The sequence below is a fragment of the Dromaius novaehollandiae genome, chromosome W, assembly GCF_036370855.1.
Source record: "Dromaius novaehollandiae isolate bDroNov1 chromosome W, bDroNov1.hap1, whole genome shotgun sequence".
Lineage (NCBI taxonomy): Eukaryota > Metazoa > Chordata > Aves > Casuariiformes > Dromaiidae > Dromaius > Dromaius novaehollandiae.
Genome location: NC_088130.1, coordinates 53,361,803 through 53,389,227, shown reverse-complemented (window position 1 = coordinate 53,389,227; position 27,425 = coordinate 53,361,803). Strand labels below are relative to the sequence as shown.

At 38.4% G+C, this 27,425-nt stretch overlaps 1 protein-coding gene across 1 annotated transcript; it reads right to left on the bottom strand.

The window, feature by feature from the left end:
- Positions 1-1,084: 1,084 nt before the first annotated feature.
- Positions 1,085-27,425, bottom strand: LOC135324497 (embigin-like). Its single transcript, XM_064501025.1, has 11 exons — positions 26,989-27,425; positions 21,501-21,587; positions 19,249-19,338; positions 17,846-17,935; positions 15,762-15,936; positions 14,374-14,462; positions 10,423-10,550; positions 8,941-9,223; positions 8,644-8,677; positions 6,686-6,761; positions 1,085-5,390 (listed from the first exon to the last, which is right to left on the bottom strand). Exons 1-10 carry the CDS (start codon positions 27,062-27,064, stop codon positions 6,704-6,706), a joined length of 1,110 nt encoding a protein of 369 aa, XP_064357095.1. The 5' UTR covers positions 27,065-27,425; the 3' UTR covers positions 1,085-5,390; positions 6,686-6,703.

Sequence of the window (27,425 nt, the reverse complement as noted above, 5' to 3'; positions counted from 1 at the left end):
CTCAGTGGAACTATGTGGGTAAATTGGGCTATCAGCATTTGGCACTGAGGATTTTAGTGGCTGAGATGTGTTATTTTAACATTGGCGAGACAAAGCATCAATATGAATTATGAAAATATGATAATTACATCTGTTTGTGAGCATAGTAGAAAGCAACTTAATGAACTATCCTTAGGTCTGCTTTAAAATTATAACTGAGATGCTTGATTAATAACACATATCCATTTTAAAGCCAAATGGAGAAATTTCTCTTTGTGGAAAGACTGATGCTGTTTTAAGTATGTTTTGACAACTTCTGTGTTTTAAAAAAATTAACACTGTCCCAGAGCCTGATATGCACCCTGGCTAACTTTAGGCTCCATGTAGGCTGTTATTCTCTACTGTAAGATATCTATTTTTTTCCACTGGCATATAGGAAATGTGGAGGGAACAGATGCCTAACTTAGATGTCTCAATTAGAGGGGACGAGTTAAGGCCAGATGCAATAGGAGCTTTTAGAAAGGAATTACTCAGACATCACTATCTTTGTTGATTTTACCTAGAAGCACACAAATCTTTGTGTGTGAATAACAGTTTGGTGCTCAAGCAGATGAGGGGATTAGGACTAGAGTAAGATCTGTGGGTGTTCCTTGTGAAAGGTTATTTATACAGACAAAGAAAAGAGGAAAGGAGAGTCAGTGTCTGATTCTTCTCCAAAATGAGAGGCCCAAGTTCACTCTCCACTTTATGGAATCTTTGTGATTAAATTTATTGGAATTATTTGTAAGTACAATCTTGCCAATTCCCTCTACTCATATGACTATTCTCCTTAATATTGCATACACAGTAAACATACAGGAGAAGATATTCCATTTTCAGTACACATCTTACTGCATAAGCAGAACCATAAAACATAGCTGAGTGAGCACAGACTATAAAATCAGAATGTAAAATAAGACAAGCGTGATAAAAGCATTAGGCTCAGTAATTTTTCACTAGAAAAACAGCTTTTGCTGTCAAGTTTCCTCTGAAACTCTTTAACAAACATCTTGCAAAAGATAAAGATGAACCTAAAAATATGACAAATGAATTCCTTCCTTCAAGGCACTGTTGCAGAACTTTTAATGTCAATTCCAGAATAGTTCAGAAAGTAAGTAAGTCGGCTGATAGGAATTTCATCTGATTTGGTTTTCCCTTCAACCTTTTAACAAAAAGATTGTCCTCTTTTTTTCTTTATTAGGGTAATGTTTCTATGTGGAAGCAAAAATCATTATTTTAGGTAAGATAGAACAAAAAGTACAAGTTTGAAGTCTTATAAAACTCAGCTACAAAAATGAGTGCAATCAATTATCAACAGTAAATTTAAAGAAATCAAAGACAGTTTTAGTAAAAAAAAAAAAGTTGTAAAGCTTGGAACTTGGATTATCTTTTTTCATGAAGACTAGTTTAATGTATTTTCTTATATGGATGTTAAGGCATAAGAAAACAGTAAGTCTGTAAAACTAATTAAAACTAGCGGAGAAAAGTTTCCAAGGATATAACTTTTGATTCGCTTATAAAATGTGTTAGCTTTGTTCATGTTTTCACCTGTGCCAGCCCTCAGCAATGGGAGCCCGTTTTCAGCCACTGTGCAGAACTTCCCACACAAAGAATACAAATGGCAGAAAGAACAAAGCTTGGTTTCCTACTGATTTGCAGTCCATCTTCCTTGTACACCCTTAACAGCAAATCCTCTCAGCTCCTGCTGCCCCTTAGGACCCCCGTGGAATAGCAGCAGGTCCTCTTCATGTTCCTACAGTCATTCCCAGCTGGTTTCCCCCTCAGCCCTTGGCTCCTCCTGTTTTATTCCAGCTGGGGGCTCCCAACAGGAATTACAGCATGCTATAGCTAGTCATGGTCAGCCTGTACATATTGGGCACTCAATGGTAGCTCCAAACCAGAATGAGTTAAAGAACACCCAGTTAAAATATTTTTTCCTACACTGAAGACACCAATAGGAGTTTTCCTCTAATTTTAATGTGTCTGACAATAGTTGGAAAGTTTTGAGGGCAAATTTAAAGGCAGAAAATAAATCTCCTTCTTTGGCTGAAAGTAATTATTAATGCACATGGACATATATTTTAGTATCAGTTCAATACTGTGGGCTTTTTCACTCTTCCTCAGGATTTTGTATCAAATGACCTATAGCTAATTGATTATTTACTCTGGCAATTACTCTGATTAATTACAAATTGACAAATTCTTATTTCTCAATCCTAAGGAAATATTCATATGGTTGTATATGTGCTTCCAAATTTGGAAACTAAAGTCTATCATGCCTCATTAGGAATCTGGTCTCACAGTTGCCTGTGTCCACTTTGGACATAGGGAGAATTGCTGAATTTCCAGTGACCAGTTTAAAGCATTAGGAAACAGGACCGTTCAGGCTTTGCTCGTGGATTTCAGTCTTTCCTTCCAAGAAATAAAGGAGGTTTTTGCTGCTATGGTAGACTATAATGTCATTTCTTGCAAAAAAGCAGGATTTGATCGCGGAAGAGAGGATATGCCAAACAGGCTGCTACTCAAACTAATTTTGTGGATCCTGACACACAGATGTAAGTGCTGTGTTTGAAGGGAAAGTATTTTAAGGATTGTTTTGGCTCTCATTTGGTATTCTCTTGGCTTGAAGCAGATGAAAAAAGTCATTGCCTTGAATTTTTGTAAATTGTCAAGTTTTTGTTCTTTTAGATTAAAGGCTATCTACGCATACTAAAACATACACAAAGCAACTGCAATAGAAATATTTTGAACATATAAAATATATAATTATTTCTAATGAAATATGAATTTATACATCTCTAGAGCTTTCTACTTGGTATTTGGACTAAAAAAATGCGCTTTTTTTTGCCTTTGGAGTTATGCCAGTTAACCATGCCAATTATTTAATATTTATTATTTAATAGTTATTATTCCTCCTGCAGGGGAACCCAAGAAGGTTTGAGCCTAGGCAGACAGGATATGAGGACTGAAACTACTTGCCAACCCAAATGTAAACACTGAGTCCCCTGGAGACATGACTAGCAGAACCTGCTGGAGGCAGGTCAAGATCAAACTAGAGTTTCAGGAGCCAATTTGAAGAAACTGTCACTAATACAGTAATGACAGGAGGAACACATCATACATCTAATACACATGCTTAGGCTAGGTTCTTGCCTGCCTTTAGTGCAGCCCTTATTTGATAAGGCAAAATATTCTATTCATGTAACTCACCTATGGTGGCCAAGACTTCATATTGCAATTTCAAGATCAGGTAGGAATGCTCAGTAAAGGTAGAAATAAGTTGTTTCCATTTCTGATAAAAGTTTTTTTTTCCGATAGTATGCCTTTCATATTATACCTATACATCCTTCTTGTTGCAAAAATATATTATTCTGTTTTACGCAGGATTTAATTCATAGATCTGTAAGTAAACTTACAGTTTTTATTACTGAGTTTCCAACAAAAAACATCCATTTTCTACAAAAAAAGCGATAATCTTGGAATGGTATGTTTCAAACAATCAATATACAGAAGTATTTTTTTAAACTGTGCAAAGATTTACTTGCTATAACAAAAAGGCTGTCATATCAATGATAAAAATTCGTATTAAAAAAATGTAAATGCATTTTGGTTTGTATAGTGCATAGAAACTCCAAAGCCAAATACAATAAACAGTATCTTATAAGGGAAATCTTTATCAGTGTTCAGCCCTTAAAGTCAATCATTTTATGCTTCCATACTGCCCATTGCTTTTTATTTGGACTTTAAAATTGTACAAATTAAAGCTACAAAATAAAGTGTTAATTGAAAACAAACAAAAAGTGCAAATCAGACTGGATTTTCCCCCACTTCCAACAAAACATCCAGTGATAGCCTTTCTGATATTTTCAAGCCCACAGAAGCTGAAAATTGAATTTAACTCCATCTCTCTTCTGCTTTTTTTTTTTTAATCTTTTATTTTATGTATACTTTTCTCTTTAAAGAGAAATGGCCACTTGAGGTTGTGCAGTTTAGGAGATGGTTCTTCTTTTCTCTTGACTAGGGAGTTTGCAAATGCTGCCTGGTTTTTCTTATATTGTTGCTGAGAGGAGGAATGTTTTTGAGGAGTTTACTTTTCCCTTTCTTAGAAAGGCTACTAATGTAATCAATTGGTTTTCCATTAGCTGTACATTTTTGTTTGCTGCATATATATCATGCAATTAATTGGTACATTTCCAATTACAGCAACTAGCTCTTCTATGGCAATATGGTGATTCATAACAGCAATATTACAATTGTATATATGATGGAGCTAATGCTCTGCTGCTTTATTCTAGTACCCTAAAAATTTTAGCTGCTCAAGACCTTCTCTGTGTTTGGATGAGAATTTGTTAAAGAACAGTAGAGTATGCTCCGGTAAGCAGGAATGCCAATTAGACCACAGACTGTTTTGCTGTGTATTGAGCCAGAAGTCGCAGTCGTATGAACCATATAGCCATACTTCCGAAAGTTCTGTCTTCTGTACAAATTACAATCCTAAAACTGCTCATCTGTGTAACCTGCAGATTCTGGGGTAATTTGTGCAAGAGTTGGGAATTAATTCAGTTATACTGCTATACGATACTGTGTCCTTTTTGCTTGTTTTCTTTCAGTTATTCTGAAATATTGCTGTAGTATTTTACCTGCACAGTATTTAAATGCTTAGGCTGTTTAGAATTACAGTATAGTAGCAGAGCCATATGGAAGGGCATTTTAAGGAAATTCATAGCTTAAATATTCAGAATATACCTGTATTTCTTCCTGATTTAAATGAGTCTAAGCAAAAGTTAGAACAAAGACATTTTATTTTACTGTTCACAGCAAACTGTGGAATTGTTAATCCTTCATTTAAATCATGATAAAGATTTCCCCTTGACCATTTCTTTGGTAAAAATGGCTGTGCGTCACATTTGCCTAATCTGCCAGTAAAAGGCATTTTCTTTGGTGGAAATAATTTTTTGTTCTTATGAGTCCAGCTTTATAACAAGTCTTCAGTATTCACCTTTAGATAATGGGCCCATTCTGCATTTACCTCTCCATTTGGTGAATGCAAAATTAGTCCCAATTTAGGGCACAAAAATCAAACAGATCAGTCATAAAATAACTGGAAGCGTGGTTGCATAAAGATTGCCTTTTAGTAGTAAAAGGCCAAACATCGATATTACAGACAGCAAATGTCTAAATGCAGTATATCCGAATATTGTCTGTATAAAATGACTAGTTTCACAGCTATTTTAAAAGCATCTTATTTCTCACAAGTAAGTGTAGAGAAGTTTATGTAGACGCATAGTGGATGTTTAAAATGCACAGCTGCATATGTCTTCTGTAGCTTTGTAATGGTTACACAGTGTTCCACTTCTGTTGGTTTAAATCTCCTGAATTAAAGAAGAACAAACATATTATTTATGACATGAATTCTATTATTTCTCTGCTTTATCCTTCCCCTTATTTGTTTGAAACTAAACTTTATTCCATTTGCACATTTATACTTGGCAAAATTTTCAAATGGTCCAGTCTGTGAGGTGTTTAGGTACCTACTGAAACACGATTTGCAACTCAGTGAATCCTTAGTAATTCAGTAAGAATCATATGCCAAGATGACTTTATAAAAATGGGAGCTTGAATCCAAAATGGGATAAGTCCTTGCTAGCCTGTCACAGCAACCAACTGAAAGCACAGTAACATGTGAGAAACATAGGAGAAAACACACTCTTGAAAAGTATTATGCTTGATTGTTTTCTGATTTGTTATTCTCTTCATATGAGCTTTACCTGACATTATTCTCTTCCCAGTCTTTAAAACACAAAGGGTATGGAAACAATTTTCCTTCAAGTGGATGGCTTGTGAGAAGAAGGAAGCACAACACCAGCAGTGACATGAATGCGGAGTCACTCGGATCTGTCACCTTCACATGATAGATTGGGGTGCCAGATGCAGAGAGGAAATGACAAGGGGAAGTGGCTAGAGAGCAGGATTGGTCCTCAACTGACAGACCATCCTCTGACAAGCATTTCCAGCTGGCAGAAGTTGAAGGAGGCTTTGATTAGACTGCAAAGAGGGTAGAGAATCAGGGAAGTTCACTGTACAGTTTCCACAGTGTTAGTATCTTCTGCTTTCTTCTGCCACTAATCCCTTTGTCTATTAAGCTCTGCCTTCTTTTCTAGGGTCCTTTAATTCCTTGTTTTACATGTCTGGTAATGCCATTTTCCCCATTTTGGTTTCTCCTCTTGCTATTGCACTTGCATCCTTCCTGCATAACCTAACTCAGCATCCAAAATTACAGCTTGAGATAGCAGGACTGCAGATACATCAGCAATCCTTATGCATCTCAGCATCTACATTGGCATTCACAGAAATGTTTCATGATTAGCAATCAAGTGATTAATTAGGTTAATATGGGCCCTATTTTAAGAGCTGAATGGGTGTACTGAACTATTAAACTGCAGTGGTGATAATGATGATAGCATTCAATTAAAAGGTACTGGACTTACTGTCTTACTGCCATTAAGTCATGAATGACTATATACTGTTTTATATAAACAGTGTTTCTACCACTGCGTGGCTCCCACATAAAAAAGCCGATCAGAATAGCATAATGGATTTTTTATTGTCCTTTTATTAGACTGCTTAAAGGAAAAGAAAACTTCAGGCTGTTTCATCCTTTACTTACCTTCTTTCAGGAAGAGATTTATACTTTCCTGTGCCTAGTGCTACTGCTTTCCACACCATTGCTTTCTTCTGATTTACTGTAAGAAAGAAATTAAATTCCTAAACATCTTTCAGAATGCAGGATCAGCACAGTCATTCCAGTCCCACAATCAAATCAGAGTGCGCATATCCAGAATGTATTTAAATTTTTCTCTTTTGATATGTAAAAGTAAGAGAAAAGAGAATTAAAAAAAATATACTGACTTAAAAAAGAAAAAACAAAAAAATTTCAACCAAATAACAAAAAGCTCAACACAAAAAGGGAGAAAAAAGGCCCCAAAGTTTTCGGAAAAGTTGTAAGAACAGTTACAATATTCCCATTAGTATACTGCTATGGTATTATTTCATTCAGTGTTTAAATTTGTTTATGAAGTATATGCCCAGATGAATAATATACAACAAACAATATACAGCTCAGTGTCCACAGAACATGGGCTGAAACTGTCACTTCAGATCATTGCTTCTTTTGAAGTACTGACAATTCACTAACATGGTATTGGTCACAATCAAGACTTCAGTTAGATCCGTATTAACAGTTCTCTTGCTACCACAATATACTTCCAAATCACCGTTCTCCTACCTACTACCTTGTTGGATGCGACATTTTAATTATACCTCAAACTCAGCTGTATTATACGGCATCACTTGACATAATAGACCAGAAGTGTTCCTTTGGAGCCATTCCCTCTGGTACACCAATCTGTGTTCTAAGTAGCCAGTGGTTGAAATAACTTTCAGTTATTGAAATCAGGCAAAAAGTACATGGTTTAATAGATTTTTCTCATAGGTATTTATCTAACAAGGTAGTACTTCATAAAGATCAAGCAACTGATCAAAACCATGGCATCACAAACATCCCACATCTCATAAGGCATGAAAACATATCATTACTTTAGTGCACTATACTGTCTAAAAATCCTATTTTAATACAGTTTCAGTATGTTTATAAGAAGCAGGGCTATATGGCAAGAGCAGTTATTGAATTCTCAACATAAGACATATCCCCAAACATCTTAGGGTATAATAGCATACTATATTCCCAAGACATATCCCCCCTGTATAGTTGAACTGAATTACAGTTTTAAAGATGTTTAGAGAAGAAAAGAAAAGAAAGAAAAATATATTATAATTTTCAGCTAGTGCTGGAGAAAAGAATGGGGAAATGAATACAGCACAGGGAAACAGAGAAGGGCACTGCAGCAAGAAATTCAAAAGGAGAAGATTGGTACCACTCAGAGGGACAAAACAGGATCAGCATAGGAAGGAAGAAGGGCTTGAGGGAGGGAAAGAAAATTGGAGTGAGTTGGAATATACCTAAAGAGAAAAGGAACTACTGAACTGCATCTTAAAAGGAAATAAAAGAGGCCAGAGGAAATGACTGGGCTTCGAGGGCGGGGGGAAGGGGAAGAAAGTACAGTTTATCTCAAAAAGGGAAGGTTAGCAAACCTTTCACAAAGAGGTTATATTTATGCCCAGCACAGCAAAATAATGCCAGATCCCAAATCTCCAGCAACTACATCTGAAAAATTAGGTTTCTGACCACATATTAGTGAGAGATAGATGTAGGTTAACATGGACAAACCATAAGTGAAACATTTTCAAAAATCTCTTCTGAAAAGTTTCCACCTGAAAATGATTTTCCTCATAGTTACAGCCTTTTAGAATGAGTTTAGAGTGAGGTCACCTGGTGCTCTGACAATAAAGTGAAAACAACTTCCAAACAATAAAATTAAGTGCCAGGCTAAAACCAGCATTCTGCACCTTCTGGAATTATGAAGGCTTAAGGATGGGAATAAACTGTACTTGGGCATTCATAGGTAACCCTCACCAATTGTTAACAATAAGTTATAACTTTGTAATGTACACTGCAGTATGCAAAAGAGCAAATATTTAAATATAGAATGTAAGTTCATTACTCACAGTTGCTCCACTTGTTCAAATTCCTTTTCATATTCTGCAAAACAGAAAAAGGATTACATAAAGGTCTTAGTTTAATATACACATTAAATAATTCAATAAAAGAATGATTATTATGTGCATAAAATAAGTGAAGCAAAACAAAATCCTAGTTTGACATTATTAGTTTATTTGTATTAAATTTATCATTCAAATTATTCTGTTCCTCTATCCATCTGGATAAAAATATTATTAAAATAATATTAAAATATATTATTATTAAGATTAAAATAACAGTATTAAAAATAGTAAAAAGCCTACCTGCATGCTTCTCTTTCTTTTTGGAATACACCTCATAAAGGAAAACAATAGCTACTAAAATAATAACTTCAGCCAGTATTGCTAGAAATGGTTTGAGTGGCACCAGGAAGGTGAGAACTTTAAGCTTCAGCTTTCCTTTACTTTTTCCTAGTTTAAAAACAGCTTCACACCAGTATGCACCATCATCTTTCTTGGTGAGCTTCAGTATCTTGAGATGGGTTGTGTTGGCAGGTACTCGATCAATTACATATTTGTCTGACAGCAGAGAATCATTAATGGCAATCTAAAAATAGAAAAATACATTAAGTCTTACTAATGCAATGACAAAGTGTTTAATCAAATTATTTATATTATCAACATTTCTAATTTTATATAGAATTCTATCTAGAAAGATGTAAAATGAATTAAGAACAAGTGGCATTTGTAAAGCACATTTAGTCCACCTCCAAGGGAAGGATTTATCTTAGCTACTCACCTCGTCTTCTCTTTATAATCAGTGGAGGAAAATGCCATTTTAGGGAGCAAATCATCTATCCTACTTTAGTCAATTAATTTGGGATGAGATGAAAGGTACCCTTGACTCTATTGACTCTCCACTAACAAAGGCAGCCTTGAACATCAGGATCTGATGTCCAGGTTCTACCACAGCACAAAGAACATGCTTAAATGAAGTGGAGCTGGGAACAACCCTGCACTGGGAAATGATTCGATATAGTCTCAAGAGTCAACGCTGCTAGCGCAGTACATCCTCTTCTCTGCAACAGCATAGAGGAGACCTCATCTATTTACCTCCTCTCCACTGATACTGCTTCTCCCAGTAGAGGACTGTGCTGCCCAAGGCTAAGGGGGATCCTGAAAGGTGAGCATGTAAAGGAGTGAAACTCTGCCAGGCTAGAGCTTTCCCCAGCCTTCAAGGCAGGAGCTGAGGAGGTTACACAGTGGTCTCCACCACAGGATGACTTCTTTCAGATCCAGTGCCTCAAAGAGGTCACACTGGCTGGGAAACACAAAGTTAGTTAGGAGAATGAGGAAGAGGAGGTACATGCTCATGTTCCCCCCCCCTTAAGCCTCCAAAACCTTACTAACATCTTGTCTAAAAGGTGTTCTGCTATGAGATTGTTTGGTATCAGTGAGTGACATTAAGAAATATAGCTATCATTATTATATGGAAAACAATTACCTCAAGACTCATCTGATTTGTTTTATTCTTATCTGTCTCTAATTTTCTTAGGGAAGGCACTTTAGAAGAGGGAAAAAAAACACATTTCCAAATACAAACTAGAACACACCAACCCTCCACATCTATAACCAGTACTTCTAAATGACATAGATGACATTTTTTTTCCACGTTCAGAGATTTATACTAACATTGAAGGAAATGCAATTTGTAGAACCTACAGCAAGAAGCCATTATACTTTACAAAGTGTTTGTACTTGTTTTTTGCAATATTATTCTGTTTGCCCAACAGATGGAAACCTTACCTGTTCGCTTCCATTAGTCAGGTACCAGGTCCAAGTGATGGGAGTATAATTGGAACTTTTACATATCATTACAACTGTATCTCCTTCATAACTGATTATAGGTTTTTCTTTTCCTTCAATTTTTGGTACTAAGAACAAGCAGGAAAAAATATGGCATATTAGAGCAACAGGTTTTAACTACAATATTAAAAAAAGATAAAATGTATTTGGATATGTCTTTATAGCAGTCCAATCATTTCTTTTCCTTGAGTAACTCATAGATAGTTATGTCATTTGGGACACATGATTTAATGAAGAGTCATTTCAGGCTAATGTTCTTTATACAGAATCTCTGCAAAAGGCCACAGCAATCCTATTTTCAGTTGCCATATAATCTTGAAAACTAAGTGAGAATCAGACTGTGGCAGTTTTTCCCCTTGCCTTCCTCAACAGCTGTGAACTACATGTCTCAACTCTATTGCACTTGAAATGAACTTTTTTTTTCTTTTTGCAATTTCTTTCTATCTGCAAAAACTGACAGACATCTATTCTAGCTGTAATATTATCAAATAATAGTATCGGCAAGTTGCGTGTGCAGAGTATTTTTTTATTAATAACTAAAACAAATTGCAGAATGAGAGAGTTTTGTAGCTGCATACATTTTCTTAGTTGAAGCAATGACTTTTTGGTGTATGCCAGTAAAAAGTTACTTTTGGTCTGATCTTGCCAAATGAAGACTTTGGCCACAAGAAACAATACGTAAGATTTTAACTTGAGAGCAACTTGTTCCAGCTATTATAACTGCAGATGCACCATGGCCTTCCAACAGCTGAAGCCCATAAAATGTTGTTAAATATATTGAGGCATTCCATAAATATAGTTAGAATTGAACAAATATATCATGATAGAGGATCTATTTCCCCTCCTCCCATTTCCCTCATTCTTGTAATGCTTACTAGCATGTTTTCCTCAGATTCATTTATTTTATCCATTTATCTCCTCAGTTTCATTGCTCTATCATATAAGTACAGATCTAGTGCATCTTTTAAACTGTATCAGTCACAAACCGTCAAACCAAACAGTACAAACGTTTGCTTTCAGCAGAGTTATGGTGGAACAGATTGAGATAAACTAATACTGTTCGTGCTCCCTCCCCTCATTGACTGGTTGAGCACAAGTCTTATTCAAGAAGTGAACTTTTCAAGAGAGAATGTTCAAATTTACAAATGCCCATTCCAGGAATATATATGATACCAATTTTTTTTTTTTTTTTTTTTTTTTAGTAAGAACACTGCTTGCAATCTCAGAAAATATGGCTAAACATCATGCAATGTATATTCATGATTTTTTTTCTTGGCACTTGTTCAACTCTAGATCAACATCACAAGAGAGCTTAGTTGTCATTTATACTTTAGCACCATGCAGCAATCCAGCCTTATTACCAGTGAGTTTTCTCTCTCCGTGTGTATTTATGATTTAATCATTAAACACCGTATTCTTCTAGAAAGTCATGTCAGACTATCTTCACTGCTGTTAATACAAGGGACAGCTTTACTAATAACTGCTGCCACCTCCTTTGCAACTTACAGAAGAGACAAAACACAAAAGCAGGTTGAAAAATTAAAGATTACAAGTGAAAACAAATATAAAAACCCTTGTACTCAGCACTGCACATTTCTATAGTACTCAAAAAGATTTGGCCATGCTGGTCAGTGGCAAAGCAAAGCTCTAGACACACCAGCAATTTGTATAAACATATTAGTCATGATTAAGGACATGAACATATTTCATCACGTCTTCCTGGACCTGGCTCTGTAACAGAGCAGTTAACCCCTGAATGCATGCAAGGAAGTGACATGCTTTGCCCCTGGTATTTTGCAAAGCGATCACCCAGAATTTGGTGACAAAACACTACTGCTGCGAACAAAAACCAAACTTGAACAGATGAAGAGGCAGGTGATCCCACTAGCATTCACAGCAGTCAGAGCTCTACACTGGCTTAAAAACCAGAGTTGTTCCACAGCGTGTGTAGCTGGAGAGCTGCCTCAGTAAGTAGGATCCCTGAACAATGGACAAACAAGAATTAATCTATTCTGTTTCTTTCTTAAAGTAGCCATTATAATAACACGTCAAACTATTTCTAAATACTAAAAACATTCTCCAAGTTTAATAGGTTTCTATAGATTTCTGTAGGTTTCTCCTAAAAACTTCTCTCACAATGCTATGGCTTCCTTCAGGGAGGAGTAAAAGTTTGACTCCCCTTAAAATCTGCAGGTTTGTGCTAGGCCAGGATGTGGGGGAGGGAGAGGAAGAAAGGTGACACATATCCAATAACGCCTAGCTGATGCCTAGTGGAAATACCTTCGCAAAGAGTTAGTTAACAGTAGTGATGATTTTAGCCACTGTGTATAGTAAAGAGCTTTACCAACATGCTAGTCATCAGTTTGAGAACTATTCTCACTGCATTATTGACTGGAAGACTCAAAGCTTTCCCTTTCCCACTTCCTTCACACTTGCATCAATCTTGAAAAGTGTTAAGCCGTTACTTTGTATGGCATCAGACGTGGCTGCATTCAACCACTGTGAAGCAATTCTCCGATCCTGTAGTAATAAATCAGCTAATCCTATGCACTGTGTTCTAGAAAAGGCGACTTCCCTATCGATTAATTCTTACCCTTACTAAAATAGTTTATTTTATGCTTTCAAAAGAATACGGCTTCCTTTGACTTTCTTTTTTAAACCTATACAGACTTGCATAGCTATTCAGCTAAATCTTACCCACATATTGACAAGAAAAATACAGAATCATTTTTACAGATGAAAAGGTCTGAATAAGTTAGTACAATTCTGTCTTTCCTCCGTACTGCAAGCTTGTCTTCCCTGGCTGAAGGTTTGAAAGCAGATGTCAGCGTTGCTATCTAAGACTTGAACATACATGAGAGAAAGTTTCCAGAAGCTGTATGACCAGATACTCTGCTGAACAAAGCCACCTTGCTCCACTGAGAATTACAAAGCCCTGCTGGTTAGTTCAGCTGAGGTTAAGGTAGTTACATGAAAGCAATGGTTCTTAGGAGCGTGTGTTCAGGCAGAATCTTTCCCAGTACAGCTCAGAGCGTGTGGAAGTTTCACAGATCAAATGCCTGCCTTGTTTTTTGCAAAAACTGGATGGTGAGAAAACAAAAGGGAATAGTTCCTGCGCGAGATAGAGGTCCTCATAAGCATGTATTTGTTTCATTCCCTTTTTTTTTTTTTTAATTCAACTGGATTTCACTTATTACTATCCATGGTGAAATTAGTGGGGGAGAAAGGGGTTGGGGGGGGGGGGGTGTGTGGAGAACATAAAACAGAAGAAAGATCCAGGTGCTCAGCCCTTCACTCATACTGCCCAGGAAAGCACATTCTAACTGTATATAAGGGATGTTCTTACATGCTATTTAAAGATGCACTTGAGCAATAATTCGTTGATTCAGAAATAACTGAATTTTTTTGCCAAAAATGTGCCTCCATTCTACCAGTCATCACTGATCTTCTCATAACACCACTTCTTCTCAGTCCAAATTTTCAGAAATTACATGTCATTGGCTCTGCTTTTTGAATAACTGATTTGAGACTCCATTAAAGGGTTTTTGTTCTTGGCTGTTCGCCCTCCTTTGCCCCCAGAAAGTGATGAGTATTCACTTCTGCTGGAGGGATGGGGAGGAAGGGGAAATCAGTTATTCCTTTAGAAAAATGTAGGCTTACCTGCTCCTATGATTGTTACCAAATTTTTTAAAAAATGCTTTTGAGTTTTTCTTTTGATGTTTTTCCTCCCTCTCTCCACGTTATAGAAATGGCATCTGACAGATTCCCATTTAGCTTGACTACATTAGCCACTGCTTATCAAACTAAATTGCAGTTTCTGTACTATCCAGAAACCCTACTAATGCAAGATTTCAATGGTAAAGTGAAGCAATAAAATTTAACAGAACTTGCCTTGTAAATGGAACACAGCTTTGAACTCTTCTTCCCCTTTAAGAGTACAACTGTAACTTCCCAGTTCATTTTCATCTGTGACTGTCAATCTAAAATAAAAAAAAGTTTCACTGTTTTGCTCTTTTGCTTATATTTCTTTGTTGTCTTACAATGTTAGTTAGCCATCAGTAGCAGTTATAAAGAAGCCAGAAGAGATTAGCAGTGGAGCACAGAACATACATTGTTGAAACGCTAGGATTCAGGTTTAGTGCAATGTAGAAAGAGCATGACATTTTTAGGAAAACAAGAAAGAAAAGCACATGGTTGCTAAGGAATGTGAACACCATTTCCATCCTTATTGCTCACAGGTACCCAGCAAAGGCGAAGTGTCTTTTAAGCAATATGATCCAATTGAACAAAAAATTATTGAGTTAGAAGTGGGTTTACCATGTGAAATTTATAGCATGAGCTATGCAGGACATCGGACCGGATAATTAAAACAGTCTGTGCTTTCTTAAAGCCTGCCAGTCAATGGGTTAATGTAGCTCCAAAACAGAAGAATTTTAAAAGAACTGTCACCTAACAGTTTGACTGCAGAGAAAATGCTGGACTCCATCTACTTCACAGGCACTTTGAAGAAAATTTACATAGATTGTGGTTGTGCATATGGAATAGTAGAAAAGTGCTAGAATGTTCTCATCATGTTTTTTATCACAGAAATTTTATATGGACATTACTGAGGTTAAGAAACTGAATATACACAGAAATCAACATGAGACTACCTGGTTAAAACTAGCCCATTTATAGATTTTCAAAGGCCAATAGTAAAATGTATAAATGAAGAAGATTTTCTAGACGAAGAAGATTCCTAGAGTCTCCACAGAGTGGTGAAATACAAGAAGAGTTAAGAAGAGCTTTACAACAATTTAAATATTCTTTTCTGTAAAGCTGATTCCTTCTTCTCTTTTCATTTTTTTGACTACGAAGAAAAACTGACCACTGATGCCTTTCAGACTGTCTTCTGAATGGCATAGCTTGGGGAGGGGTGGCGGGGAGAATGGTGGAAAATGGGGGAGTTAGCAGCGCAGCAAACCGAGATCACTATTTCAACTACTGAACAGAATTACAACCTGGAAGAACCAGGTTCTTATCCTATACTCCTGTCTGGAAGAATGCTTTTTTCTCCAGCACTAGAAGAAAGCAGGAGCTCTTCCTCCAGGCTTAGGATAACTGCAGTCTTTTTTCTTTTCCTTCAGTTTCAATATGTTGATTACAGCCATTAATTTATCAAATACATTTGGTTTGTACTCTTTTCTGATATACAAAACATCATTAGTTTTGGGCTGTGTATATACATGTGATGTAATTCACCAGAACCTGCAAGTCAAACTGCCAAGAATGCTACTTACTGGATGCTCCAGCTATTTTCAGTTTTATTGATGTGCTTGATTGTTTCATTTCCCTTCTTCCAAGCCACTTGAACAATTTTCAAATGAGGATATTTATTGGCCAGGCTGCATGAAAGCTCAACTTTAGCTGGACTGTCCAAAGTGATATTTTTTTCCACAGGAGTACCAGAAACACCTAACAAGAAAAAAAAAGTGATTATATGAAAGAAGCATCATATTTCTTCATTTTAGGGGAAGAAAAGTTTGAAAGATTGTGTTTGAGATGTGCTTGATTACAGGTGGTTACGATCTGTGATTCTTATACTTTCTGATGTTAGCAAAACTACAATGCTAGACCATCAGCCTTTCACAATAGGTTTATAAAACATGTCTAAGTGAAAGACGGAAACTTATGCATTACCAAAACAGATGTAGTCACTTTATTCTATAGATAAACTTGCTAATGGGCTCAAATATAGAAACACAGATATCCATTTCACTGAAAGCAAGACAGGCCTATGCTTCTGTGTCATTTAATCCAACCCAAAATATATTAAGTATAGTTCTCATCAGAAAAATCAATATCTTCTTACTATGCTCACTATCTAAACCTCTTTTTTGACTGCACTGCTATTAAAAAGCAAAATTTAGCAGTAATGGAATGAGTATGAAATAAAAAAAAATTACTAATATCAAAAAGAGGTAGACTTGTAAATATCTGTAAGCATCTAGTTTTCAGCCAGTTGCAAATTTTCCTGATACCTTGAACTTACAGGTACTGCCTTGTTGCCAGTGAAATAGTCATCTTGAAGCCATAATCTTCAAACCCACTTATTTATAAGGCCTTTGCCTTCTTATTAGCATACCAATAGCATTACATATAGCAACGTGAAAAGATTCCCAAACAGTAGGAAAACTGACCCTTTTATGTCTTTTAACCAGCTTGAGTATACAATATGTGCATAAATGGATAGTAGGTTTCAACAGCAAACAGTCAGGCTCTCTGATCTCTATGAACTTTTATGGAAAAAAAAACAAAACGAAGCAAAAATAACCTACTTTGTACTCTCAGACACTAACATTTTATTTCATAATTGGACTTTCCTTTTATACCTTCTAGATACAACTGTGGTTAGTCCACCTAAATACTCTATAAGAAATTATTCTGGGCCCCACCTCAACCCCAGGCATATCCTTGATGGGTACAAAACCAGGCTGTTTTTCACAGCTGAAATCCTTTCCAAGAGGAAAGGAAGTTTTAAAGTATAGCTTGCTGACTTACTAATGAAATTCATGTCAAAAAAAAAAAAAAAAAGCAGAATCTGGTTGAAGTGAAAAAGCACAAACTACTCATTTAAAATGTTTTAAGCTTTATTTGGGTCTGGCAGAGACATTTGAAGTTTATGGAACACCACACCTTGAACTCCAAGTCTTATCTGAAATATTACAGAATCCATTGACCTGTAGTTAAGCTTAGAGGTACAACACCTCGGTCTTTCACAGCAAAGCAAAGTCGTAATCACGGCAACTCACTTACTGAGTTTATTAAATGGATCTAATAATTGAGCCAAACGTAACTCACTTTGGTTGTTTCTGATCAAAGTGATTTTGCGAATGGAATTAGTTTCACAATAGTGGAAGTTTTTACAGTCAGATTAAAAAGTGGCTAAAAAATAGAATGGGTGCCATTTGAGATCCATCATTTTTAAAAAAACTGCACTCTAAAAGAATGAAAAATGAAACTGCTACGTTGTTAGAGACTAGCCATTAGAAAGGCTGATATCTGCGGCATCTCTATAAGCAGAGAACCATATACCAAGAATACCTGTATCAGAACAAGAAACAGACATTACCTCACTATTTGTTTATTTCTACCAGAAGAAAATACAGGACAAACGCTGTGCTATTATGTCCTTAAAATATCATTCCAATACTTTGTAAAGGACTTCCAACTGACCTCCACGAATTTTAAGTACTTCCCAGTGAGATCACTCTTTTAGTTGTCCAGGAAGCTCGTTATAACTTCTTACATGGCAACTCAAAACAAAAGATTGTGTGCAACTGTAGGCATTCGGTTTAACTGAAAAATAAAATAGCATACTTACCAGATAGGAGTACCTCATACACCAAATCAGTGAAGTTAGATGCCTTCTCCTCAACTGCCTGCTTAAAGTCTTGTGTGGTCAGATCTGGACCTAATAAGGTTGTAGGGGAAGTGAAGTGATACATTATGATCCTATAGTGGTAATCATGAAGTAGAGTGTCACTATGATATTGTTATTGTTTTTTTACGGTAATTTTTTTTTTTTGAAAGCAGAGACCTTTCCAAAGGCTGATTCCTATGGAGACTCTTTACATACACCTTATGTGTTAATAGTCAGAATTTTAAAAGTAGCAGTGTTTTGTGGCCACTGTTCTAGTAATCCTGCCATTTTAAGAAGATAGCTGTTGGCTTTTTGATATAATAAAGTAATTATGAATGTCAAAAAATACTGTAGGAAAGGAATAGCTACCTATTTTACAGACTGATTCAAAGAGTCACCTATACATATTCTTTTCCTGAAGCCTACTGGTTCGTCTCTTGAACCGTATGCGACTAAATCAATGTTTAAGTAAGACTCAGAAAATTAAATAAAAAATAAAAATGAAAAAAAAAATACAAGGAGAAAAAAATGGGAGGACAGACCATGGTTATTTTCAAAACCACTACAAGTTAACACAGCCAGAAAGCTAGAGGTAGATTATCTACTCCAGAGGCAGCTCCACTGAATGCCCTGGGCTACACTGGAACCTGGTCAGAGTTTCTCACTGCTCCACAAAACTCCTTCTATACTGAGGGGAATTTCCTTCCCTACATAAAGAATATTGATAAACACCATCATATGCCTGACTGAAAGATACTCACTTCCTTTCAGGAAAGGAAATGACATTTAAAAGGACTAGGATGGCCAGCGAAATCCCATTTCTGTAGCACTATGGACAGCATACTATTCAGAAACTACCTTTATAAAGCTCTAAAAAGCTTGATACAGCTGTCAGGTAGCCAATAGTGAGCATAAGACACAGTTTGTTCCTACCACTAGACTTGCTCTCATGCTGTCTGCATTTCAAAAATAGAGCAGGAAAGCAAATGAATAAACTACAGCTTTAACAAAACATTTAGGCCAGCTAAGAAAATATCATCTGTCCAAATCTACACAAATAACTGTTTCACTAGTATTATACTATCTGTATAAAAGTTACAAGTAAACTGAAGCACATCCCTATGAGAAGACAGTAGAAACTATACTTAAAGGAAAGGACAATTCAGTACAATTACAGCAATTTTCACTTTTTCCACTTTCTATGATTATTTTCTATACAGCTTTAAGCAGGACTTAAATGACCTTGATTTTATCAAACTATATGTCCTGGTAATGTCAACTAAAATAAATCTTTCATAACCACATGATGAATAAAAAACAAAATTTAACAATTCAAGTTTAAGATGACATATGCTTGTTTTTACCAGGTGTAGATACACTATGTCCAACTGGTGAGTGATCTGAAACACTCTCCCGAGTTTGCCGGTTGACAACTCGTGTAGTCATCATGGGCTCTGAAAGGTGAAAAATAAAGCTGTTCTAAACAAATTTAATTTTCTTTCAACTAAAGTGATGAGACAGAAATAGAAACCACACAACCATATGTGGTTCACCTGCTTGCAAAATAATTTTGTCAGTTATTTTAGAATACATCTCAGAAATTATATAAGCAGTAAGACAGAGAAAATAATTCCAGTTTTTGCAGAAGGAAAGGGGATCTTGATCACTCCTGCCCAAGGAGTGCAAAGGTCCCAAAGCAGGAGAGAAAAATAGAGAAAAGCAGGGCTATGGCTTCAGTCCTCTCTAAGCACTTGGTGACAGAGTTGATCACTGCGCAGTGGAAGCAGTATCTCTGAAAGCCTAGACAATCTCCAAATATTTCTTCTTCCCTTTTCTTGCATAAAATACTGAAGTTTACCGCAAAGTTCTTAAAAAAAAAAAAAAAAAAAAAAAAAAAAGTGCCTCCCAGCTACAATTGTTGCCAAAATCTAGTTATGCTAAAGGAGGTCCCTGCTAGGGGGCTGCATTAAAGGCATCTCTGAGCAAGCTTAAGCAGAGGTGCCACATGCCTCTCAAACTGCCTGCCAGTTCTGTAAAGCAAGTTTTTTCCTTCTCGACATGTCAGCGCATGACACTAGGTATGCTATGCTACAGGCAATCAGCATTATGCCTGGCTTGTACCATCTGTGCTTTCATACCTTGCCTTGTGCTTCAGCCAGTGTAACTAACAGTAAACCTGTATATTGAGGTGGATGATGTGGAAGAACAGAGCTTCAGGCTAGTGCATTTGGTAGTTTCTGATAGTAGAGCATTATTGTCAGTCCCACCCACTGGTCCCACATGGCTTTTTTTAAGCAACCAAATTATGAAACTGTCTCCCAGTCCTAGACAGTAAATGCTGTTTCTCTAGACAGAAGTGCGAGTAAGCCTCTATTTCCATCTGATGGAGAAACAAACTGGCCCAAATGTTTTCCCCTGAAATTAAACGGGAAGGCTGCTGAAGGTCTGGAATTGCTCCTCTGTGTGTGTGTGCAAACACTTTGAGAGCATTACAAGGTTGTCAAATGGATCACCAGAGTTTATGTCAGCCTAGTACATGCCTCACCTGGTTAGTAACTGAAATTCCCCAAGATGGTAAATTTAAAAGACACTAGTGCCAGGTTGTATGGTAGTTCTGTTATCTATCTGCAAAAAACCTAAACAACCTGTAGAGGGGCTTGCACACCAGTATGATTCTCATATTGGCTTTCTTCCTCGATTCACATACCAAATGAAAAAAGTTAGGTGAGGTCATATTATACAAAATACCTTGTGTATTTTAGGTCATGCATACATATAATGTGTGTGTATGTACATATATATGGTTATTGCATCTATTAGCTATTGTACTCCCTCCGTTTCTCTCACACACAGTGTGCTAGAAAGCTCAGAAGATTAAGATGAACACGAGATAAATAGCATCTTCAAAGACAGTGTGGTTGGAGTAACTTGTCAGAACTTGCCACATGTTTATATGTAACTTAGTCCATGTTGGATTTGGATTAATCGGCATGACCTTTAGTGCATGGCTGAATTCCTGCAGTCCTGATCTTTACAAAGAAAACAGAGGTGGGATCAACAATCACCAATTTCTTCTCTTATCTGGAACTTATTCCCTGCTCCCTATCTCAACCAGAATTATCTGGAGTATGGTGAATAAAGTGCAGGGACAGCAGAAGGTTGGGACACATCCCTAATTTTCAAAAGGAATAGACAGCTGAAGCTAGCAGGCTCAGTGACATGAAGACATCATTGCACATTGTACTAACACAGAGGCAAAAGGAGTCCTCACATAAATTGTCAGGAATATACACTAGAACAGAACCTCCTGTTCTAGTTTGGGAACGGTCCATTCTCTAGAATCACTGTCTGCTATGACGGCATGTATGCCTAACGGGAGCGGACCATGCAAGTGGCAGTCCGATAGCTTTTTCCCACAGGCCTGAAGATTCTTATGACACAAACTGTCGCAGAGGCTTTAAAAGGCATTTACTTCTGTTTCTTCTGAAGAAGATTCAAAAGATTTAATTAGTATGAAATTGTAAATTCCAGGTGATACTTAGGATGTATCCATCCTCCACTCAGGAGCACTGGGAAAAATATTATCGCTTTAGGTGTACTGAAATAAAATGATTACCAGGAGATGATTCATTAAGTCCAGTTGGCATTTGAGTCAACAAGTTCCCCTGAGTTTGGCTGGCATCTTGTGTTGTCATGGGTAAATCTAAAGAGAAAAAGAAAGAAAAAAAGAAGTGTTTAAAGAAACTTTATTCCTTCTCAGTGGAGCCAAGTTAGAAATATCTAGTTCCTGAAAATAATTTTAACAGAAACCCCTCACCTCAGCCTACTACCTGTATTTTTTTCTCCTAAATTCTAAGTATGTACAGCCAAAATACTAAAGAATTACTTTTCACCAGTTGAATATCAGCCAGTTTAGTTTATTTTAGGCAACAGAAGATTTGAGAACAGAGGTAGTATCTTTTATTTGACCTCTGTAATAACCTGAAAGAGAGCTTCTTTGTTCAGATCTGCTCTATAAAAAGACAAGCCCCTCTTTTCCTGTAGCAAGTCTATTGTTAGGCAATGCTCTTCTTCAGGTTATTTCAGTAGCCTAATAAAATTGCAATCTACTCAAATCCTGTCTTGTCTGTGGGCTTAGACCATCACAGCTTAACATCAGCCCTAATTTATTACTTTTAAACATAGACTGGCAGATTCAGTAATAGCGTAAGGACTCCATTACAGCACGACACCTGCCTATCCTGTTTTTTGACGTAACGAACAACCTCCTTACCTTCCATTATCACTCTGACGAACAAAGCAAAAGGCCTAACTGGCATGGAACATGGATTTCACCAAGCAATGCTAATCACTGTTACCAGGCTCCAGCTTCCTTACCATCATCACAAATCTAATTTTGTTCCTATAAAACAATTTTTGTAACAGCCAGGCAAAGCTCCTGGGTTTTGCTTTATGTTCCTGACTGCAGAAAGGACAGTAGGGGAAAAGGGACAGGATTTGTTTAGTTTCTGAGTATGCTGCTGTCTCTCTCTTGCACTAAGGATTCCTGGTCCCTATGTGATTTATGAAGATGAAGATTCTTTTGGCTTCCTTTCCCTTCCCACATTTGGGTGGTAAAATTAGCTCAGAATAAACGTTATATCCCTATATGCTTAGATATTCCAGGACATAGTCTACTGCTCTAGAACTTGCAGTGGGATGTGCTGTTCCTCAGACGCAGAGCACTCTCACATCAGTAACTTTTAAATGATTTGACCAATGTTTACAAAGCTGTATGTGTAGCCAAAAAAGAAAAAAGTTTTAAAACATATGCAGTCATAATTAAAACCAGGAAGGGGTCAGCAAGCTCTGCTAAATATTCAATAGTAGCAAGCATAGGGTGAAAAGTGAAAAGCTACACCACAGGTTTTTTTGAGTATGTTCAGACATGCTGAGAAACCATGTTCCTTCAGCAGAAGGTAGTGAGCACACTGCCAGCTCCTTCAAGTGAACAACACTAACCATACTCCTATCCCATTTCAGCACTGTATGCATAGACGATCCACAGAATCTCCCATAGGTGTCTCCAGTGTGCAGGTACTCTACACCATGTCAGATTCATGTCTCACTTGCACCATATGCTCTCTCATAAACTGCCCATCATGCACTTGGATTAAGAGTGAAATAAGATGCCAAGGAGCAAAATTTAAAAAAAAAAAAAAAAAAAAGCATCAGTGGTTCTTAACAACAGGCACTTTCTTTCCTCACAGTTAATCAGTCCATTGGTCCCATAGTCAATTTTTTCCCCCATTTTGTTTTTTTCCCCTCGAGCAAAGAACTTATGAAATTTGCTTAGCCTGAATATCTGCTAGCTTGTCATGCAGTTGGTTAGGACAGTAGGTCTTATTCTCTGCTTGACAGAGGTGATTAGAGCAGGGAAGGCTATTATACTTCTGATATTAAGGATAAGGTTGAAGAAAAGTCCATGAATTTTACATCTGTGCAGTGTCTTGAGACATTCGAAGGTTCGCACGGATCACCTGACTTTGTGTCAGCTTAGTAGATGCATCATCTGCATAGTAATTAAAAATCTTCCAGGATGATAAATTTAGAAGGTGTCAGTACCAAGCTGTGCAGCAGCTCTGTTATCTCTCTGCAAAGAAGCCAGATAACCTGCAACATGGGTTGCATACTAATAGAGTTCTCATCTTGATTCACATACTGAATTTACCAACTGAAAACAGTCAAGTAATGTCATTTCTAGTCAGAGTTGCTTCTATATCTTAGCTCATACCTGTCTATATGTAGACCTATGTAGCACAGAAGTAACACTGCGTCTCTGTCCTGTCCTCTCATATGCATCCTGCTGAACAGCATAGATCAAGACAAACCACCACTGGATGCCCAGTGTCATCAAGCCAGACAGTGTGATGTAAGTAAAGTACAGTAACTTCTCAGAAACTACTGGCTCAGGGCTGAATGCCTTAGCCTATTGATTAAATCTAATCTAAGTGGTGGATTGCTGGGTTCTTGTTGCCCTGATCTTTACAGAGAAAGGAGTAGATGAGAGCATGCAGTCATTAATTTATTTTTCTGCCCTTCTTCTGCTCCCTACTACAGCCAATATTTTAGAGATAAAGAGGGGGTCTGCTGTACTTATAATCGGAGCAATTTCAGGCTTTTAATTTTTTTGCTCTTGCTTTAGAGTCCTACAAACAGCCTGGCCCACTTTACTATCTTCACAAGAGTGCAATGGAGAAAAGTGGCTGAATAGGAGAAGTCTGAGATACAACTCGGTTTAATTTAACATCATTAATGTTTAATTTAATGTCAATTAATTTAGTATCAGTTATACTCTCTGCAAGTGCACAAAGCATTCAGTAACATCTGAAACTGGCTGCCAGGCTGGAGAACTTCATAGTGCCCCTGTTATGGGAACAGCTGCAGCGTGAGCTCTCATTAGGCACCAGAGAACCCAAATGAGGGAGCCTGAAACACCTCGATTAAAGTCCTTCCTTCAGGACAAACCAGAGAAAGCCAACAATGAAGCAAAGTCTATAGGAAACGAGGCATTTCCTCTGCTCGCCTAACTCGGTGAGTTTTCAGAGGCAGAAGTTAGAAGATTGGATGTAGTAGGTTTGCTTTTGTTAAAGGAATCTGGCAGCATACAGTACAACTAATCCAGAAAACTGAACTGGGCAACTAAAGGAAGCAACAAGCTCTGAAGAATGTGTCTTGGCATTTAATATTTACCTGAAGTTATCCTCAACTCAATGTAGAATAGAAGTGATTGGTTATTTAATTATTTTGAAAAATCCAGCAAACAATTATGAAGATTTAAAGGACAGAGTTGATAGAACACAAAACTAAGCAAGCTATTTATCCCCAAATGAAAACTAGAAAGCCTTTTCTCTTTTGGTATCTGCCGGACCAGCTGCAGGATATCTAACCCACCTATCAGTGGTATCATCCTTTCGCACATGGTACTTCCTTAGGTTGCATTTAACCGCAAACATTAATTCCGTTTGAAGAAACATGCTGGTTTGCAGGTTCACTTAAATTTGAATCCTCACACCTCCAGAATACATCTTGTTTCTGGACTTCACTAGAAGGCAGTTTTAGTACATCTCCCTCCAAGGTAATGTTAGCTTCCCTTTGATGGGGTGTTCACCTAGTTCCTGTGCTAATTCCTGACCGAGTTTTTGTAAGTTATTAACTGAGGGAAGAATAAAATACACTTCCCCACATTTAAGACAGCATGAAAATTGCAGCATGAAGCCTTTCTACTTAATGCACCTATTTCACATGAATATGAAAACATTTAATGTAAATATGAAAACCAATAGCCTTACTTTATACAGGTAAAGGGTACTAATACAGGTGACCCCAGTTACTGATATCTGATCAAAACTAGATATGATATCCATCACTTTAGAAATATGGTAGATTTGGGGAAATCACTCCCCAAACAGGAATTTTATGGCAGAAAAGGATACAATTTCCCTGATGATTTTGCATAAGTGCACTCTGAAATTCAGAATTGCTTCCGTGACCATTGGGTATAATTTTTGGTAGTAGTAGTCATCAGCAAAAAAAATCATTATGGCTTGCTTGTCATGATGTGACTAACAGGTTCCTACAAATATCAGTCCACTTACAGTAACAAAACTTTTTCACTGATGGAAGAAACTGTTAGAAAGGACTTCTAAGTAAATCTCTCTCATGTACATATACACACATACATACTACATATATTTTATATATACACGCTACATATATTATTATAGATATAGTAGTTTCAACAAGCTTGAGACCTGCAAAACAGTTTTTCTGCCTTTTCACATTTTCATATAAAATTTCTCTAAGTTTTATGGAAGTTATGTTATCATCAAGGAGGGAACAGTATTCGGGAAGGGGAACAGAGGCACCAAGAAACGTGTAACTGCCTAGCTGCATACTGCACACTGAAAATGGAGCTAAGTCACTGATGGTTAATTAAACTCACAACATTAATGGTCACGTACACATAGTGGGCAGAACTTCTGGTGTTAGCAAAACACGCTCCATTACTTGCATCTTGCATGGCAACCTGATATTCCTTCCGTTACCACACATCAAAAACAATGATTAACAATGGAAATCCACTAATTTTATAAATTACTTCATGTCTCCTTAGAAGTGGCTGGCCCGCTCTCAAACTACAGAAAACCATTAGAGGCAGAATACAGGCCAGAACGCTTGAGTCTAGTTTCCTTCATGAATATTTGAACTGTTGAACTTAAAAATGCAATATAAAATCCTCCAAAAAGCATTCTTCAAAACGCACTAGGCATACACTAATAAATTACTTAAGTAAAATATCAGTAGAACTTACAGGATTGGGGATTTTTTTTTAAAGACTTAATAACACATTATTTGATAAAGCAACAATTGAATACTGTGCCTTGACCTCCAAGTCCTACACCTGTGAACTAACAAACCTTCCCATCTGTGAGATGGAAGGCATGAACTCCTAGATTGCAGGATTTCAGTATCGCTAGAGCTAGTCCAGCATCGGAGCGGGACTGTTGGCTGCCGACTGCGACGCGCCGTGAGACAACGCTACCAAGCGCTGAGAGGCACCGAGGTCCCGCTCATCGGGGCCAACGCAGAGAGCGGCTCTCGCCGCCCAGCCGCCCCGGGAGATCCCCCGCGCTCCCGCAGACGGGGCGAGGCGAGGCGGCAGGTGCTGCGCCGGCATTTTGGTACCAGGGCAGAAGCCAGCACAGAGGGGAAGGAAGTGCTTGGGCGCTTCACGGGCTGCTGCACCGCCTGGGAGGGTCGGGGTCGCCTCACTCCTTCGCATAAGCAGGGTCGACAGTCTCGCGGTAAAACCAGTTGTGTCCTGGGTGGAGAGAAGCCACCCCGAAGCCCCCGGGGGCCGCTCTGGGGCAGGGAGGACCTTGGCTCAGCCGCAGCTCCCAGGCGGCGCCCCCAGGCCCGGCCCTCTCCCCCCGCCCCGCCGGCCCACCCTGCCCAGCGCGGAGGGCACCGCGGCGCCATGCCGCCGCCCCGGCCCGGCCCTGCGCTGCCCCCCCAGCGCCCCCCGGGCCGGGGGAGCGGAGCCCTCCTGCGAGAAGCTTTACCTGCGGGGCTGCCGCCCGGGAGGCACAGCGAGAGCAGCAGCAGCCGCACGAAGCGCTCCCCGGAGAAGCCAGGCATGGTGCCGCCGCCGCCGCCTCACTGCGGGCAGCCGCGCTCCGCTCCGGCCGCGCCCCGCCGCCTCCAGCCGCGCCCCCGGGGCCGCCCCGGCGCCGTGCCGCAGCCCCGCGGCGCGCAGGCACCCGGCGCGGCAGGGCAGCACTGCGGGCAGCGGCGCCGCAGAGCCGGCGGGGAGCCTTCACGGGGCCGGCGCGGGCCCGGCTGTGGCTCTGCCGGCGCGGCGCGGGGGGCTGCCCGCAGGAGGGGTCAAAATGGGGCGGGGGCCGAGCGTGTCGGTGTCAGGCCGCGGCGGGCGGGGAGGGCCTGGCAGGCACGCCGGGCCGTGTCCTCCCCCTCGCGGTGGGGCAGTCCCTGCGGGCGG